The 20429-nt window shown below is 37.6% G+C and overlaps 1 protein-coding gene across 3 annotated transcripts in view; it reads left to right on the forward strand.

The window, feature by feature from the left end:
- Nucleotides 1–20429, forward strand: part of NAA15 (N-alpha-acetyltransferase 15, NatA auxiliary subunit) — a 76262-nt gene that overhangs the window by 41277 nt on the left and 14556 nt on the right. For 2 of the 3 annotated variants that reach the window (XM_033419452.2, XM_004265143.3), the window contains exons 8-15: nt 80–175; nt 333–439; nt 2668–2740; nt 5391–5560; nt 7067–7219; nt 7775–7903; nt 9008–9221; nt 17129–17322. In XM_033419452.2, coding sequence (XP_033275343.1) covers nt 80–175; nt 333–439; nt 2668–2740; nt 5391–5560; nt 7067–7219; nt 7775–7903; nt 9008–9221; nt 17129–17322 — 1136 coding nt within the window. Of the gene's footprint in view, nt 1–79; nt 176–332; nt 440–2667; nt 2741–4421; nt 4517–5390; nt 5561–7066; nt 7220–7774; nt 7904–9007; nt 9222–17128; nt 17323–20429 lie in introns of those variants that run through there. The other variant, XR_004480816.2, reaches the window with a different exon arrangement.

Genomic DNA, 20429 nt, shown 5'->3' on the forward strand with positions numbered 1-20429 from the left:
ATATTTTCAGAAATTTGTAATTTTCTAGAAAAATATGTTTTAATTACATATGAAAAATAATTTTTGTTTTGATTTGCAGCTAATATGTTAGAACGACTAAAAATTTATGAGGAGGCCTGGACTAAGTATCCCAGGGGATTGGTGCCAAGAAGACTGCCGTTAAACTTTTTATCTGGTAAGTGAGAATAATTGTGAAGGAATGAAAATGGTGTGATGATATACAGTATCTTTCCTTGGTTTTAAATATATGAGTATGCATGTTAAGGTTTTAATGTATGCATTTTTAGAGTTGTCTGGGTACATGTAAGTCAACAGGATTTTTTTCTTCCAAGGTGAGAAGTTTAAAGAATGTTTGGATAAGTTCCTAAGGATGAACTTCAGCAAGGGTTGTCCACCAGTCTTCAATACTTTGAGGTCTCTATACAAAGATAAAGAAAAGGTAAAGCAAAATACAATGGTTTGGTTTGGTTTTGTGTTTTGGCTATCATTTCTTTGCTCAGTATTTGGAGTAATTGGTTCTTGGCTACCTGTGCACATAGTATACACAGTGTGAATCTGCTAACAGTCTTCCTAGCTTGCAGTTTAAATGCTCCTGTGCCTCATTTCCTTTTCATCCTCTGCTCTCTAGCTGAATAAATTACTGCTTATTTGTTCTGTCTTTTGTTTCTGATATGTACTTTTTAATGAGTCGGTACAGGGATGAAAAGTTGGTAAGGTAGTGATTTCTTCAATATTTTCTCTAATTCCTGCTCATGGGGAAACCCAGAAGTAATTTTTTTCTTTTTTGAACTAAGTTGAAGCTTAGTAATCTTTCTCCTTTTTATTTGGTAGAAAAAAAATTCTGTCAGAAGAGTTTGTTTGCTGTCCCAGTAAGTCAGCTTACTCTTTCAGCTACGTATTACAACATTCAAAACACTGGTTAAAGGGTGTTTTAATCTTTTTTCTTTGGCCGCACTGCATGGCGTGGGATATCTTGGTTCCCCAACCAGGGATCGAACCCATGCCCCCTGCAGTGGAAGCGTGGATTCTTATCCACTGGACCACCAGGGAAGTCCCAAGGGTGTTTTAATCCTGGTTTAGATTATTTTGTTTATAAGTACAGTGGCATCAGACATGTTGGCTGGGTTTAAAAAAAAACACCTTAGGGCTTCCCTGGTGGCGCAGTGGTTGGGAGTCTGCCTCCCGATGCGGGGGACGCGGGTTCGTGCCCCGGTCCGGGAGGATCCCACATGCCGCGGAGCGGCTGGGCCCGTGAGCCGTGGCCACTGAGCCTGCACGTTCGGAGCCTGTGCTCCGCAACGGGAGAGGCCACAGCAGTGAGAGGCCCGCGTACCGCCAAAAAAAAAAAAAAAATCCACGAAAAAAAAACCACCTTAAAGGTGGGAAAGATTAAATGTGCTAAACATTTAAACCTAAAGCATATAAAGGGCACTTACTCTGACAGTCTTTTGTTGAAAGGTCCAAGATATGGGCTTTATTGATGACTGTTTCACCTTTTTTCCCCCTTGATTAAATCACATTGATAGAATATGGTATTTTACTTCTAGTTTTGGTACAGTGAGAACGTGATGCTTGTGAAGCAATCTTGATTGTAGAATCATATATATTGTTACGAGTTTTCCCTTTATGGTTATCTTTTTAAACCTAAATTGGTAAAAAATGTCTAATTTGTCTGTGAGTCTTTCCATGGTATTTGACTTAATAGAAGCAGTTCTTTCTTTTTGTTCTCATTTCTTAAGTTTACATAATATTGAATTAAATTCTGCAATGATGATAATGAATGCAACTAATTCAAACAGGTTTGGGAAAACAAACCTCTTAGTAAGCATGTAGCTCACCTTGTGGGAGAAGAACATGGGCGCAGCAGAATAACCTAGCTGTGGCCATTCAGTCCTCACAATTTTCTGAGGTGATGGAGAGAGCTGGTGTTAACCTGTTGAGTCAGTTAAGTTGAGGTCATTTAAGAGAGCTTCTGTAGTAACAAATTCATTATAGATGGATTAAGCAAAGAAGGGAATTAATAAATTAAAAGTATTCACAGATCTCTTACGAAGCCAGGAGTAAGTAGTACAGTCATGACTCAGGAGAGACCAGAACTGGGACAGCCACTCACTCTCCTGGATCTCAGAAACCCACCTACGGTGCCATGCTTCTCTGTTACTGATGCTTTCCCCACGGTGATGAAATCGAGAGTGGTTGCTGTCATATGCTTGTGGAATTTCTCTTTTTACACAGTATTTAATTCTTGATTCCTAAAGTGCAAATGTTAACTGTGTTGTTTATGTGAATTGAGGTAACAATGAACCAAGATAAAAATCATCCCTAACACTACCTCTTTCTGTCCAGCCTTTTCCTGATTTCTAGTTCAGCTTGATGCTTTATTTTATAGCAGGGAAAGGAGTTGCCAGTAAGTTTTTTGGAAAGTTTTGCCTTAAAACACACCTTCATAAATGTATGGTTTTAAATTTTTATCCATAGGTTAAGAGATTTATAAAAAGGGGTGTGTGTGTGTATGAGAGGGAGAGAGAGAGAGAGAGAGAGAGAGGTGGAGGGGGGAAACGGAATGTTTATTTAGCCCTCTAGTAGTAAATAACACATTTTGCACAAGCATAGTAACTATATATTTATTTATTTTTATTAAAGTGTGCTTGTGTGTTTGTACTCCAGGTGGCAATCATAGAAGAACTAGTAGTAGGTTATGAAACATCTCTAAAAAGCTGCCGGTTATTTAACCCCAGTGGTAAGTGCTCAAGTTTTATGTTTTAAAAAAATCTTGAAAATCTTAATATGTTGCGAAATTCTTGATCAGAAGGTCAGTATTGTTCATTATTTAGTCAGTAAGCTTAGTATATTTAAACTTTTTTTCCCTTTAAGATGAAGGTGCATTAATGTACACATTGTGTGAAATGTACATTGGTAAGAAGATAATAACAGTAGCTTATTGAAGAAAATTTTATGTAAAATTTAAAACACCTGCAAAACTAGATGTAATAGTATGATGACACTCCATTTACCCGCCACTCAACTTCAGTAGTTTTTACCTCATGGCCAAACTTATTTCATCTGTATTCTTACCTACTTCCCTTACTCCCATGTTATTCTAAAACAGATCCCAAACATCACATCATTTCATCCATGAATATTTCAGTATTCTAAAGATTATAACCATAATAGAGTCACCATACTTGAACATTAATACTTTCTTAATATCAAAGAAAAAAGTCCATGCTTACATTTCCAGGTATCTTGGAAATAGCATTTTTTCTCTTTGTTTTTGAAGTTTGTTTGAATGAAGATCCAGGTGAAATCTATACTTTGAGTTTGTTTGATATGTCTCTTAACCCTTTTTTATAAATCTGTAGGTTTTCCCTCTTTCTTCCTGCAATTTATTTATTAAAGAAGTTAGTTTTTTTCCCTTGAGTTTTTCTATAGTATGGATTTTGCTGAATATACCCATATCGTGTTGCTTAACATGTTATTTCTCTGTCCTCTGGATTTGTTACAAATTGGTAGCTGGATACACAGCTGTGCTGTCTAGTATGGTAGCCATTAGCCACATGGGGCTATTAAAATGTTTTTAATTAAATAAAAAATTTAATTAGTTGCACTAGCCACATTTCAAGCGCTGCTCAATAGCTAGTGCAAATCGAATGCCTGCCCTATTAGACAGGGCAGATCCAGAACATTTCCATCATTACAGAAACTTCTCACGGAAGGGTCTGACTGCAGGTTTGATGAGATTTGATTTGATATTTTTTTTTCCTTTTTGTTTTAAAGACAAAGGGATGAGCAAGATTATTTCAAGATGGTGGTGTGTTCTTTGATCAAGAGGCATGAAGTATTTGTTTCATATGTTAAGAACTGTTAAGAATTACAAGCTAGTGATATTCTACCATTCATTTTTTTATTATCTTAAAGAGATACTATCTGTCATCTGCTTATGCAGTATTTCAGTTTGTATAGAAAAAGCAAGATAAATGCTGCTTTTTCTCCCCTGCCTAGCCTACTTTTTTGTTCTTTACCAGTTTTCAAAATAATGAATTGGTCTAGTAGCATTCTTCAAAGATGGCCAATACATGTTTTAAAGGTATTATTATGAATTCATGACTTTAACCATATTTGCAGTTTCAAATGGTTTAAACCTTCACATACTAGGATAGTAGTTGATAGCTTCCTTGCAGTTTGGTATGACAAAATATTCTAGCTCACCTTGTATACTGCCCACAGCAGACGTGTAATCAGTTGTTTTTCCCAAGGAGCCCTGTTTCCTACAGTGGGAAAGCCCAGTATGGGACCTGGGGTGCTTATTGCTATTGAGTTGATCACTGTTTCTAGGTCTCAGATGAATTTAAATAGTACTTTTTAGAAGGCGTTACCATGGTTTCATCGGTTAATCATCATGATGTTCCTTTGATTATCAGCATTTTCCTACATATTTTACAAATGTGGAAGAGGTTCAATGACATGCCCAAGAATATGCAGCACTTTAGTTGCAGATCTATCAGAACGGGAGTTGGTGAGTTCCACTCCTATTGTTTGTCCACTGAGCCATCCTACTTCTACTAGGATAAAAATAAGCACTCTGTTGCTTTCTTTGAAAGCAAATAACAGTTCTTAGATTTTAGAAATTTGTATTAAAAAATCATTTTTTAATGTGTGGGTTGTATATTTAACTTGCACACTTTCTTGTGAGTATATAAAAATAAAATTATGAACTAAAATACAGAATAAGTATTTTTACTCATCTCATTTTTTGGGTATAATTTTTATTTAACCTAAATTATGCATTGTTGCATATTCAGAATAATATTAAAATATGTTAAGAATCTTATAATCACCAAAATTCAAAATAACCACATCACAAGTATATTTATGTATAGTTTGGTACATTAGCTAGAAACCCAATTGAGCAGTCATGCCTTTCTTCTTTCTTTTTCTTTTTTTACCGTCACATTAATGGAAATTTTCTCTTTATTTATTTATTTATTTTCCCTCATACATAACATCCTGATCAGTATACTCGTAGCTCTAGTACAACTTGTCGTGTCCTCTCCCCCCGAACCCTCCCCTTCCCCTCCCTCCCCTCAGTTTTCTTTTTAGGTAATTTGTTATAGCTTTGATCTCATTCATCTGCCATGTTAACTATATGAAGTTATTACTGTGCAAGGCATTGCGCTAGGAGCTATAATGATACAGAGCAGAAAGCGTGGTCCCTTCCAAAGATTTTATAGGGTTAGAGCTAGTTGCATAACTAGATGCATAAATCACATGGTTTGAGCTGCTTCCCTTGTTAATAAAGATAGAGCCACTTTGCGGTGGCTAGTCTGTTACTAATATCTCTAATGACTAAGCTTGCTTTCTTTCCTCCCCCACCCCCCCACTTTTCAAAGACGATGGGAAGGAAGAACCGCCAACCACGTTACTTTGGGTCCAGTACTACTTGGCACAGCACTACGACAGGACTGGGCAGCCGTCTGTTGCTCTGGGGTACATAAATACCGCTATTGAAAGTACACCCACGTTGATAGAACTCTTTCTTGTGAAAGCTAAAATCTATAAGGTAAAAATCTTTTCTTCTCTTTTGTTATGAGGCAGTGAAACACAAATTAAGAAAACACATGCTGTAGAGTCTGAATGCGGTAAGAGAAATGGCATATTTGATAGCTCGCAAAACATGGAGCAGCAAATATAGTCCATTTCTCAGTCTGATTACTTTGAGACTTGTCATGGTCATGCTCATTTGCTCACCCATCTATATCTGTTTATGTACAAACACAAGTATACATATATACGTATGGTCATTCATATATATGGTTGTTCATACACATACCTGGTTATTTTCTTGGTTTTAAGTAGCAAGACTATAGATAATAAATAATTACATTTGCTGCGAAATGTTTGTTTCTATTAACATTTCCGTAAGATCATATATATCAGTATCTGGTAATCTTAAAACGAAACTGAAGATGTCTACTATGAATTCTACGTATTACCTCCTTGCCGTTTCAACTCCTGGGTCTTGCTTGAGAAAAATCATCTTAAAGTTGCCGCTTTACTATCTTAATACAAATATAATTTAGTAATAAAAGCTCTTGGGGAAGAGATTGTAAACCAATAATTCATTTACCAAAAAATTGTGAAATTAAGTAATTTTTTTTTGAAATTAATTAATTTATTTTTGGCTGCGTTGGGTCTTTGTTGCTGTGCGTGGGCTTTCTCTAGTTGCGCCAAGCGGGGGCTACTCTTCGTTGTGGTGCACAGGCTTCTCATTGCGGTGGTTTCTATTGCTGCGGAGCCTGGGCTCTAGGTGCATGGGCTTCAGTAGTTGTGGCACGTGGGCTCAGTAGTTGTGGCTCACGGGCTCTAGAGCACAGGCTTGGTAGTTGTGGTGCACAGGCTTAGTTGCTCTGCAGCATGTGGGATCTTCCCAGACCAGGGCTTGAACCCGTGTCCCCTGCATTGGCAGGTGGATTCTTAACCACTGCACCATGAGGAAGTCCCCCAAGTAATGTTTTAAAAGCACTTTTTTAAAGCCAAGTAAGGCTCATTAGTTTTGTGACCTTCCCAAATGGACTAGTTAGACGAAGTAGAATGAGGATCATTGTGGAATGTCCACCAGTGGTCCTAATTGTAATGTTTCCATGGTTCTTTTGGAGTAGAAATTTGACGATCCGTTTGCCTTTTATGACCTTTACAGTAAACTTTGTTGTTCTGGCTTAAAGATTTTGATTATTATCTATTCTTTGATTCAGTGATTATTTTTGAGTATTCACTATGTGCCAGGCACTGTTGTAGTGTGTAGTCAATGAGGTTATAACAGTAGACAAAATTTTTAAAACAAATCTTTACTATCAGAGAGCTTATATTCTGCATCGCCAGAAAGGTATCAGAACTTATATTTCTGTAGAATGTATGCATCTACGTTGATTAGGGTTGTAAGAGACAGAAGATTACTGTTTCTTCCATTTGTGTTTTAGTTATTTATGAACAGGAAACTAATTACTTGCATAGTAAAATTAGCATACTCTGACTGGTTTATTTTGCTTTTGTACCCTGTTATTATTAGCATGCTGGGAATATTAAAGAAGCTGCGAGGTGGATGGATGAGGCCCAGGCCTTGGACACAGCAGACAGATTTATCAACTCCAAGTGTGCAAAATACATGCTAAAAGCCAATCTGATAAAAGAGGCTGAAGAAATGTGCTCGAAGTTTACAAGGGTTTGTACAGCTAGTTTTCTTGCTTGTGAATAAATAGTTCATACTTGTATACCTTGTTTATTTTTCAAAATTTACGTCTGATATTTTTAATATCAACACAGGATTTTAATTGAATTGCCTTATCAGAAAAAACTGAAATCAATATTAGTATAAAACATCATTTTTTAAATATGGTTGTACAGTGGGTTTTTAAACTCTGATTTATATTGATGTATGTTCAGTTGAAATTTTTAAGGGCGAAGGGAACTAATACTAATTGAACATCTGCCGTGTGTTACTGTTCTGTTTCTTATGTTACTTTCCATCCCCAATTATGTAGACCTTTTGATTAATCATTTACAAGGGTTTATGTGTATATTTTTTTAGTGGTTAGAAATACAATTCTAATTTCTTTCACATATTAACTATTCCCTCTTACCCTGAGAATGGTTTAAAAAATTAGAAAATTATTTTGAAAGAATTCAAATCAATTGACCATCTTTCCTTTTTAAATCCTATGGTGGAATAATGTATTTGATAAGAAATTGTCTTTGAGTGTGTGTGCTTTTCATATAGGAAGGAACATCAGCGGTTGAGAATTTAAATGAAATGCAATGCATGTGGTTCCAGACAGAATGTGCCCAAGCTTATAAGGCAATGAATAAATTTGGTGAAGCACTTAAGAAATGTCATGAGATTGAGAGAGTAAGTACCACATACATAAAAGTTTCTCATTTCATTTTGTTACACATTGAAAGTTTTGAGGAAATCCTATAGTTTTTGTCTCTTCTCTCACCTTATAATGTAAGTGATTTCTAAAAACCAGTGTTCATATTTTTCAAGTTTTATAATGGAAATAATATAGACTATATTAAGCAGACTTCCCCATTGTCTACTCTTCCTGCCAGAATTTATGTAAGAAACTTAAGGGAAAGTTTGTATCTTGGCTGCGTTTTCATTGATTTCTGAATGTTTCTGCTTCATTAATACATACAAAGCTCATCAAGCTATCCCAGAAACGTGTTTGTTGTGGGGTTGATTGGTGGTGCCTTATGCCCTGATAAATATTATTTATAAGCTTTGAAGCCTTTTCACAGTACTTCTGTAACCTATGTAATTCCTCACGTTCTGATAAATTTATTCTTTTCTTAGTCCTTTTCAATTCTGAGTCATTTCTATCACTAGTAGTTGGCTTTCATTTTTTATGATTTTCATATATAAAAATAATTTATATAATTTCATGCTTGTTCTGTTATTGAGTCGAGAACCCCAGAGCTTAGTTGAAATGTGTTAGCTTCCGGTTGCTTGACTTACTCACTGATTGATTTCTCACCCACGTACCAGCATTTCATTGCATAGGATTCAGATTTGTATTCTCAGAAAAATTACCAAATACTGCAGTATTAAAATCCTTTGCAAATTGTTCTAAAGACTGAATGTTTAACATGTAAATCTACTGTACTGCACTATTATGTATGCTAATAAATTCTGTTGGATTTGTCCTGATAGCTTTATTTAAGTATGATTAAGGAAGGAATAAATATATGTATTTTAAAGCATTGTGTTTCCTTTCATTCAACAAGTAATTCAGTGCCTAAAGTATGCCATTATACTATGCTAGGTGATGGCCAATTATATTTGCTTATTTGATATGCAAAGTATTTAAATTGAATTATTGTCATTTTTAATATTTTTAAATTTTACTGATTTTTTTTCATGCCTGAGAAACAAGTAATTCCAAGGCTTTCATTTTTGTAGTTTCTTTGCTATTGCTATACTTCACTGTAATAAAAAAGATAATTTTGTTAGCATTTTATAGAAATCACTGATGACCAGTTTGACTTTCATACATACTGTATGAGGAAGATTACCCTTAGATCATATGTGGACTTATTAAAACTAGAAGATGTACTTCGACAGCATCCATTTTACTTCAAGGCAGCAAGAATTGCTATAGAGATCTATTTGAAGCTTCATGACAACCCCCTTACAGATGAGAATAAAGAACATGAAGCTGATACAGGTATAATAATCAAAGAGTTCTTATTGTTTCTGTGGTGTGTATGTGTGTACTTATGTTTTTGTGTAATGTAGATTTTTCCTGAGCCTTTTTTTTTTTTTTTTTTTTTTTTTGCTGTGTTGAGGTGCACGGGCTTCTCATTGCAGTGGCTTCTCTTGTTGCAGAGCACAGGCTCTAGGCTCGTGGGCTTCATAGTTGTGGCTCACGAGCTCTAGAGCGCAGGCTCAGTAGTTGTGGAGCACATGTGGGATCTTAGTTGCTCCACGGCATGTGGGATCTTCCTGGACCAGAGCTCGAACCCGTGTCCCCTGCATTGGCAGGCAGATTCTTAACCACTAAGCCACCAGGGAAGTCCCTTTCCTGAGCTTTTTATTAAGCACCTTGTGGGACAATGTTATACATGCTTTAGAAAATGGTGATGACCATTTTGTGAATTTTTCTAAGCAACAAAAGAAAAATACTGTTTACGTTAGTCTTTCAAAAGTTAAGCAAGCGGGCTTCCCTGGTGGCACAGTGGTTGAGAGTCCGCCTGCCGATGCAGGAGACACGGGTTCGTGCCCCGGTCCGGGAGGATCCCACATGCCGCGGGGCGGCTGGGCCCGTGAGCCATGGCTGCTGAGCCTGCGTGTCCGTAGCCTGTGCTCCACAACGGTAGAGGCCACAACAGTGAGAGGTCTGCGTACTGCCAAAAAAAAAAAAAAAAGTTAAGCAGGAATTTAATTTGTAACTGATCACTAGCTTTTAAGGAGTTGAATTTCATGAACTTTACATTTAATATCTGGTTTACCCAATACTATAAATTGTTAAGTACAATACTATTTTTATATTAGTGTTGGAACTCCACATTAGTATTGGCCGTCAGTATATCTAGTTATTTCTCCTTTTAGTAATAATTTATAATTAACCTACTAAAAGGTAAATATTGCTTGAACACTAAAACCCAGCTTAGAATTAAGCCAGTAAAATTGCTCAATGATTTACCATTTGACCAGTTTTAACATGCCATTTTTATAGCAAGATGTCAGGATGTGTAGGGAGAAATCTTCCTTAATTATTTGGGAAAGGATCTCAGCATAAAAGTGACATAGGAATGTAGAAAGATAAAAATTAATTGTTCATCCAAATATTTCGTGACATTTTCATGGCAAAAATGTTACAGCAGTTGGGACATAAAAACTGTGTCAGATTTTTTTTCTTCAGTCCTGAGTTTATGCCTCTCCTGATGTTATGGTTGGTTACTTTCTATACTTCCTCCTTCTAAAGTCCTTTGGATCTTTCTGTTAATTTGTTATTAAATTTTATTTCCTGTTGCCTAAGAACAATTTAGAACTTTCTGAGGTCACATATAGAAACCCTTGTACAGATTTCACTTGAATCTCTATCTGTCGTTGCTTCTTCAACTGGCAAGAAGATACCAGTGAGAATCTACAGGACAATTTATCATTGAAGCTGAGAGCAGTGATCCTCTGGCTTCTTTTGTTTACCTTCCTTTTTTAAAATACATAAACTTATTTATTTATTTATGGCTGCGTTGGGTCTTGGTTGCTGCGTGCGGGCTTTCTCTAGCTGCGGCGAGCGGGGGCTACTCTTCCTTGCGGTGCGCGGGCTTCTCATTGTGGTGGCTTCTCTTGTTGTGGAGCACAGGCGCTAGGCACATGAGCTTCAGTAGTTGTGGCACGCGGGCTCAATAGTTGTTGTGGCTTGCAGGCTCCAGAGCGCAGGCTCAGTAGTTGTGGCTCTTGGGCTTAGTTGCTCCGTGGCACGTGGGATCTTACTGGACCAGCGCTCGAACCCGTGTCCCCTGCGTTGGCAGGCGGATTCTTAACCACTGCGCCACCAGGGAAGTCCCTGTTTACCTTCCTGTTCACTCTTCCTGCCTTCCACCTGTTCTTCAAATTGTGCAAATAATGTACAATTAACTCTTAACATACAAAGTTGAAACAACTTAGAAAAATAACTAGCAAATGTGAAAATCCCCTTTCCCTTTTCTCCTACCCACAGGCTGTCTTCTTTCAGAGGGCTACCCCTATGAAACGTTCAGTTTCCTTTGTGCACAATTACCATTTTCAGAGCTTGATGTGCACACATGCTCTACACACACCTTTCAGGGTAGTTCTTGTGGTTGTTTGTTCGTTTTATTTTTATAGCCCATAAATGGGATGATATGATTCATAGTGTTTTGAAATTTACACTTTTTCCCCTTCATTTTATAGTATTGTTCCATGTCTGGGCACAGCTAATATCATCATCAGTCATTTTAATGGCTCTGTGGGAATCCATGTGGGTCCCCCCCAGCCCCTTACAGTGTTACAGTAAATGTCCTGTAGGTCATCATTATGCACATATTTTATTATGGATTGTTAGGAGTGCAAATTGCTAGGTCAAAGAGTATGAGAAATGTATAAAATTGCCTTCCATAAAACGTTTTTATTGCCACCAACAGTGGACTGATATTTTATTTTATTGCTAACACTGAAAATTGTCCATCCTTTACATTTTTGTTACTTTGGGAAGAACATCTAATTTATAATTCCTAGATTTTTAAGAGTGGAACACCTGCATACGTTTTCATGTGGCCTTTAGGTTTCTTATGTGAATTGCCTGTTCATATCTTTTGCCCATTTTATTTTGAAACTTCTTGGTTCGTAGGAGTTCTGTACATACTCAGGACTGTAATCCTTATTTATGTGTTGCAGATATTTTCTTCCTATCACTTAGGTCTTATGTTTGTTTACAGTGGGTGTCTTTCTTTATGTAAAAGCTTTAATTTTTCTGAAATCAAGGTTGTGTAGTCTTTTATGGTTTCTGGGTCTTGCTTAGAAAGGCTTTTCTCCTTCAAAATGTAAAATATATTTATAAATATCTTCTATGTTTTCTTATATTATTAACTTTGTTATTTTTACATTTGGCTGTTTAATCATCTGGAGATAATTTTTATATGTGATATGAGGTGGAGGGTAGCTTTTTTTATCCCCACATAAAAGACTGCTGACTCCTAAATAGTGCTTATTGAATAGGTTGTCCATATTCTCCATTCTTTTAAAATGCCACTTCTATCCTGAAGTAAGCTCTGAAAAAATACTTTGGTGGGTTGTGGGCATGGTGTCTTGTTCTCACATATATTAAAACAGTGTGAAGACACAGTAAAACTATGTTGTATTGACATCAGTACACGGGTTTCTCTTCTTATCCATTTTTCTCTTCTTAATCTAATACTATGTCTTTCGATTTTTCTTGGTTTTACATGTTAATTTTTGCTTATGTAAGAACTGTAGAGTTAATTGATCTTCCAGAAAGTTTCTTTAGGAGTTTTAATTTGAATTGCATTTAACATATAGATTACTGTTTGGGGATCAGGAGATCTTACACAACATCAAGTCTTCGCATACTAGAATGCATGTATCTCCTATTTATATTTTAGTGTAATTGTTGTGTTGTAACTTTAGCACATTTACTCTTAGCATTATCCTTACATGTCCTCCTTTCCCATTACAGTATTCCAAATGAATATTGTTATAGTTTTTGTATGTTGGTATCCTTATTGAACGTTGATACTAGGTTTAGTAGATTTTTCAGTTGATTTAAAAAATTTTTCTACGTAGGCCGTTATATTAATCTGTAATCAGTTTAAGTATTCATACCTCTTTTTTTCCCCCATGCCTTATTGCATTGGTTAGTGTTGCTGAAATAGTGCTGACTAATAGGGACAATAGTTTGCTTGCTGCCATTTTTTTCCTTAGACACAGTGCTTTCTAATGGTTCACCAAAAAGCTTGACATTTATAGCAAAGATCTGGTAGGTACCCTTTATTTGCTTGAGAAGTTATCTTTTGCTTCTCATGTTTTTACCCCTTCAGTAAACTTAAGAGTCTTCATATGGCCAGATTTCTTTTATTTTGCATTCTTATGTGTATGTTAGTTTGGCTGGGTAGAGAGTCTAGATTCAGATGGTATTTTCCGTGTATACACATATACGTGCATATGTGCACATATACACAAACACAAATTTTTTTAAAAAAGATAATGCAATATTCTAGCGTAGTAGAATTTTCCTTTGGCTCCTCCTAAGCTAAAATTTTGAGTCTCTATTAAGTTCACACAAGTACTAGCTAATTTATGTAAACTTGAGATAGTGCCTATCCAGATAATTAGCACTAAATTAAGTGAAACAGGATTTGGACTCTTAATGTCTATATTAATTTCCTGTGTGGATTCCTTTCTGTATCGTGGTGTGGCAATTATTGTGAACTGACGAGTCCTCTTAAGGCAGTGAGAGGCATTACAGAATAGGGTCACGAACTAGCCTGTGGGCCAAATCCAGACTGCGGTTTGTTTTGGTACATGAAGTTTTATTGGGACCTAGCCAAGCCCATTCATTTACATACTATCTGCTGCTCTTTTTGTGCTATGACAGCTGAGTTTGCTGCAACAGAGGCCTGTGGCTTGCAAAGCGGAAAGTGTTTAGTGTCTCGCCTGTTGAAGAAACAGTTCGCTGAGCCCTGGTGCAGCACAGTGGAGAGAGAGAGCTTAGACTGGAGACAAAGTGAAGTGGATTTACATCCTTGCTCTGTCTCTTACTATCACTCTGAGTCATTATTTTTCTTCTGAAAGCTCAGTTTTCTGATACATAAAATAATATTATGAGGTTGTTGAGATTGTTAAATAAAATAATGTGTGTATTGTGTCTAGTCTTGCAGTAAGGATGCAAGTGGTAGCAATTATTTCACAAATCATTAAAAGGCCAGAATTTATGTGGCCACTCACGCAGTCTTGTGTTTCTAGGATGTAATGTTTAGTTCTTGTTTGAAATTTTCTTTTCTAGTAGTAAGGAATTCTTTACCAGGAAAAAGAGAAACAGGTATAAATTTGTTTTTATCTATTGCTGCATAATAAATTACCCCCAAATTTACCATCTTGAACCAACCATTTCCATAGGTCAGGAATTCAGAAGCATCTAGGTGGTTCGGGCTCAGGGTCTCTTAGGAAGTTATAGTTAAGATATTGGCTAGAGCTATAGTCATCTGAAGGCTTGGCTGGGGCTGGAGGATCCATTTCCCAGATGGCTTACTCGCATGGCTCTTGGCAGGAGGCCTTAATTCCTTAGTCTCTCCAGAGGGTGTCTTGATTTCCTCAAGACATGGTAGCTGGCCACGCTAGAGAGCAAGGAGGAAGCCATAACACCTTTAATGTTCTCTTCTCTTGACATAACACCCTGCCACTTCCTTTACATTTTAATTTGTCGAGTGGGTCACCAGGTACAACCTATACTTGAGTGGGAAGGAGAAATCAAAGAATTTGTGGACATATTTTTAGCTGCCATGTTCTGCATTCTGGACACAAATTATTTACATTCTTAATGCAAAATATACTTGCCCCTCTCAAGGCCTCCGTAAGTCTCATCCCATTACAGCATTAGCTCAAAGTCCAGATCGTTATCTTGTGAATGAGGTGCAGATGTTGATGAGGTTTTTTGAATATGGTTCTTTAGTGTAGCTCTTCAAGTAGAGTTCTTGATATGAAATCCTGTGAATTAGAGTTCTTGATAAGAAATCCTGTGAACCAGTATAAAGTGGTGAGAGAGAGGCTAGGCGCCCACTGTAGACACAAAGGGGTGGTGAGGGGGGAACGGGAGGCACATTGGAGTTACTGGTTCATGTCAATTCTCAAGTCCAGTTGGGTCCAGGTTAGCAGTTCTTTGATGAGGACTCGAGACCTAGGAATAATTCTTTATGGATCTTGGCTCTGCCCTCTGGGTTCCTGGTTCTACCTTCTGAATCCTTCTTTTTTCTTGAAAGTTAGCGTTTGTCTGCAGCTAAGTAGTTTCTTAATCCGCTTCCAAAATTTGGGGGTGGGGTGTCTGAAGACCTCTTTTCATTTTATGCTATGTTCCTTTCAGTCCAAGTTTCCGTGTTTCTACCGTTATAAATCTCTTTTAAACTTCATGAATCTTGTGTGAATCTCATTGAAATCCACATGCACAAGTATCTTTGTCTTGATCTTGCTGAGAGGACAAAACTTCTAAGTTTCTTAGAAGGTCTGCTGTGTGATTGAGAGGATCTGTGGATCACACCCTTAAAGTTTTTAAGAGAACCTTTGTTTGACTAGTAACTGAGGCACCATTTTTCTGAATTCTGAGTCTTAACAAAAGATTTTAAAGCCAAATTCTCTGCTCTCCCTTTTGACATGTTTTCCTGGCAGTGCCCTGTGTTTGATCTTTGCTCAGCAGTCATTTCTGGAGAGGTTGAGAATTTTCAAAAACCTCAAGTCCCTGCTCCTTCCTTTAGTTTCTTTCTCTTGCATTTTTGCTAGAAGCAGCAAGAAGAATCAGGTACCATCTTCAAACCTCTTCTCCCCCCCACCCCCCCATATTTTGGGGCCTAGAAATCCACCTAACGGGATCATCCGGTTCACTTGATGCATTTTATAAGTGTTGCTAAGCTGTCTGCCTCTATGTGGTTATAAGTGTTCCTCACTTCACTTTAGCCCTCACTTGCATCCTCTTCAAAATCTAGATATCTATTAATAGTCTAAGGCTCTTAAGCTTACATTAATTCTCTTTTCCAAGTCTTCTCACCTTTGGCCACTCTCTGGTCCCAGAGCCACTCCCCACATTTTAGGGTTTTATTGCAGCAGCATCGCACTTCCAGGGACCAAAATATGTTGGTTGTCTGTCGCTACATAACAAATTGCTTAGCAGATTTAAACAACAAACATTTATTTCCCAGAGGTACTGGGGGCCAGGAATTCAAAAGTCACTTAGCTGTATGATTGGAAAGACTTATGGTCTCTCAGGAGGTTGAAGTCGAGATGTCAGCCAAGGCACCTGAAGGATTGGAGAATCTGCTTCCAAGATGGCATGGCCAGAGGACTGTTCTTGGCCACACGGGTCTTTACATAAGGTGGTTTGGGTTTCTTCACAACATGACAGCTGGCTTCCTCTGAGTGATCCAAGGGAAAGCAAGGAGGAATCCACAGTGCTTTTATGTCCTAATCTTGGATGTCATACACTTTCATTTCTAGTACATTCTATTAGTGAGAAGTGAGTCACTAAGTATAGCCCACGTTTAAGGGAAAGGGAAATAGACTCCACTTTTTGAAGGGAAGAATTTTGGGGCATATTTAAAAATCACCACAGTGGTGGTATATTTTAGAATGAATTTTTTCATTTCTCATTATTAACAAGTATTTTCCAAATAAATACTGATTGTACACGTAGCTTTCAGATTTATTGCTTTAAGTCTAAACAGTACAGATTTTCCACTTTATTATGGCATGTTTATCAGTGATTTCCAGTCTTTCTTTGAAACATTCTATAGTTGTACCTCAAGGGGTATTGTTAATTTTTAATGTCAAATTTTAAATTTACTGTGTAGTTATTCATTATTCCTTCCACAAATATTTGAGTGTTTTCTCTGTTTTGGTATGCTGCTGGGCCCTGTCAATACAAAGATTATGAGTAAAACAAGGTCTCTTCCACCAAGGAACTGACGGTCTAAAAGAGAAATAGATGTATAAACGAAGTATTATGACAAGCAGAATATGTGAGGCACAGTGGCAGCACTGTTTGACAGGATTAGAGACGGCATAACTAAGAAGGCCTGGGACCGTGCCACAGAGTTAGGAAGCAGCTTGTCACATTCCTGGAATTGCAGGGGGTTTACTGTCGCTAGAGGAGCTCGCGTGCTTTTGGGTTTTGCCATGGTTGCCGCAGTAGGGTGGGTCTCGCAAGTTTTTTGAGGAGGTTAGTGTTCTTCAGCAAATGTGGCACTATTAAAGGGTACACATAGGCATATGAACATGTGTAACATGAAAGATTTTTAGTGGGAGTTTATATGGGAATATTACATAGTAATTGATCATTTCTAATCTGATTAACACGTTGGTAATTTTATTAACACTTGCTGCTTACAGCAAACATGTCTGACAAAGAGCTAAAGAAGCTACGTAATAAGCAAAGAAGAGCTCAAAAGAAAGCCCAGATAGAGGAAGAGAAAAAAAATGCAGAAAAAGAAAAGCAGCAGAGAAATCAGAAAAAGAAGAAGGACGATGATGATGAGGAAATTGGAGGTCCAAAAGAAGAACTTATTCCCGAGAAACTGGCCAAGGTACTTAAGAATAGTGTTTGGCACAATTGAGTGAATTTCATGACCACCTATTGTCATTTTATGTGGTCTTATTCAGCCAATTTGATTATAGATTTTAGAGTAAAAAAATCACTTTAATTTTTAGCTTGCTTTCCCTTCCTTCCTTCCTTCCTTCCTTCCTTCCTTCCTTCCTTCCTTCGTTTTCTTCCTTCCTTCCTTCCTTCTTTCCTTCCTTCCTTCCTTCCTTCCTTCCTTCCTTCCTTCCTTCCTTCCTTCCTTCCTTCCTTCCTTTTCTTCTCTCTCTCTTTTGTTCTGATTGTATCTCACATTTAGAACTTGAAGTAATGATTCTGATCCAGAGTAATCCAGTATATGGTATATTGGAGAGTTTTGGCTTTTGAGTCATTCTGATCTGGGACCACATATTAGCTCTTACACTTCTTTGTGTATCTTGGACATTTTGTCTAACCTCTCTGATGGTTTTCTCAAATATAAAATGGGACTCGGAAAAATCCCTACTAGGCAGAAATGTTAGGACTAGAAAAAATGTATGTGTAAAGAATGTAGTGTCTGTTGTAAGTGGTAACATTGAACTTTTTATATCTAGCCTAAATTGAGCTTTTTAAAAAGTGAATTCTGTATGTCTCTCTCTCACTCATGTTGTCAGTTTACACTATTTCTTTATTGTATTTACTATTTGTACCTAATATCTTAAAAGTCCTCAAATATTTTCCCCAAGCCAAAATCTTATCTGCCATTTTTAAACTATTAAGCTGAAACCAAGGCATTCGTTGTCCTGTGAATCATTTTCATCAGTAACGTACATACGCACTTTTCTTCTGGCCCTCGACACCCTCCTACTCCACGTGCAGATAATTGCATGATTTACTACGTTAAAGCAATAACATAAGCATATTGCCCTAGAGTTCAGTTTAGCCTTACTAGTAACTAAAAATTCAAAGTCATTGATTGCTTTATAACTAAGGAAAATTATAATACCTAATGAATAGAGTTGGAAAATATTTTTAGAATTATATCAGAGCAGATGGACAGTAATATCTCATGGCAATATTACTGTTTAAGAACCATAGATAAATGTAGCTTGGATTTCACAAAGCTGTATGTACAAATAATTGTGTGCTTTCTAAGAACAAAGATACTGCCTTTTTATTATTGTTGTTGGGAGCTTACTGGAAGAATATACAGGGACGTGAAGAGCACCGAAAATTGACCTTTTAGGCCCCATGGAAAACTACAGAGTTACTCGGGGATAATACCAACTTTAGGGGCTTTTCATCTTTATGCCTCAGCATTTTTTCTTGCTACCACTTTTACCACCATCACTGACTGCCTGCCACTGTCATTCTTTCCACTTGCTTTCTCTGTGTCCCACAACTTTATTTAATGACTTTTTTCTTGTAACTCTTTATGTCTCGCATTATAGTTCTTAAAGAGGGGATCTGTTTGGATTTAGTAAGTGTCTAATAAGGAGTACCCCACAGAGCAGAATTCTTGTACCAGGTCTCCTTATACACTATTCCATTTTCTTTGTGTTTCACCTATAATGGCTGCTTTGGGGCCAGATGTCAAGTTGTAGTCTAAACATTTGTAGCTAGACGGTTGTAGTCTCACAACAAAATAATGCCTACATAAAGTGCTTCTGACTGCTTTATTTGAAAGGAGCCTAGTGGAAGGCACCCACCTTCATGGACTGCTCTTCAGTGTATGCCGTTCTTACCTGTTAGGCGCATAACACCTTTCTCTTCCAAGGATGACTGCCTCCAAGATGCCCCCGTCTGATAGCATCCACAGTCACCCATATTGCAGTGCGGTGGCAAGGCCAGATTACACCAAGCCCTCATAATCGGGAGGGACGCTGTAGGCTATTTAAAAAACTGCCTGCCAATTCTGGGTCTCTAATCTGTAGTTGCCTTTTTTGGGGAGGGGGGTTATATTTCATCATCCTTCCAGGTAGTAAATGATAAATTCAGTTCACCAGTTCAGGATAATTTAAATAAAATAAAAGCATTGTTAAATTGCAGTTATTCCAGTGAAGAAGGAGAGAAGGAAAATAGGAAGAGGTTTAGTTAATGAGTTTAATATTGAATTAACTGAGTATACATCTGAAAGCTTGGTGGAATCTGTATTGCTTGTTTAGCCAGGGTATCATGAGCAGTAGGTGGTAGTTGGTATTCATGAGTTTTCTCCTGTACTATGCATCCTATGCTCCTCCGTGCCTTTGGCCGGCATTCATCTCAACTGGATTTTTTTTCCTTCTATGCACACACACGTTCCTTATAAGGGTAATAAGTCTTTAGCACTCTGTCTGTATAGTGTTTATTTTTAAACTTCAGTTTTAAGCTAGCATACGGTGTTAGACTTTGTGTCGCTGTGCTGTGAGTATAGGGAGATACACTCCTATACAACATATTTTAACACTCAGATTAGAGTTCAGGCCAGTTTATAAATTTTAAAATTTCACGTTAAAAAAAATGCCCTTGCAAATGTCTTAAATGGCCCATCAACACAGTGCAGTCCCTTTCTATTTAACTTAGGTAAATTCAAATCTTGACGGGATGTAACTTTTTTTCGAGACAGAGACAGAAAAGAGTATGCATGATGCTGGCAATTCCATCCAATACTTCTCTCAGTGGACATAGGACCCCACCTGAGTTTGAGGTCGGGGAGGTATGACTGCCGTCTCAGTTCTTGTGCTTCTCAGAGTGTGACTATCTTGCTACAGTGATTGCGATTTTGGTACTTAAATGTGTGGTTTTCATACATACAATGCAAACTAGTGATATTATATATCTATATCTATGTGTCTGTCTCAACAACTTCAGGGATTTTCAAGGGTGGTTTTGACTTTTTTTTTTTTTTTTTTTTTGCGGTACGCGGGCCTCTCACTGCTGTAGCCTCTCCCGTTGCGGAGCACAGGCTCCGGACGCGCAGGCTCAGCGGCCATGGCTCACGGGCCCAGCCGCTCCGCGGCATGTGGGATCTTCCCGGACCGGGGCACAAACCCTTGTCCCCTGCATCGGCAGGCGGACTCTCAACCACTGCGCCACCAGGGAAGCCCTGACTTTTTTTTTTTTAATCTTAAAGCACTGATTATAGAGCATCATCCC

The sequence above is a fragment of the Orcinus orca genome, chromosome 4, assembly GCF_937001465.1.
Source record: "Orcinus orca chromosome 4, mOrcOrc1.1, whole genome shotgun sequence".
Lineage (NCBI taxonomy): Eukaryota > Metazoa > Chordata > Mammalia > Artiodactyla > Delphinidae > Orcinus > Orcinus orca.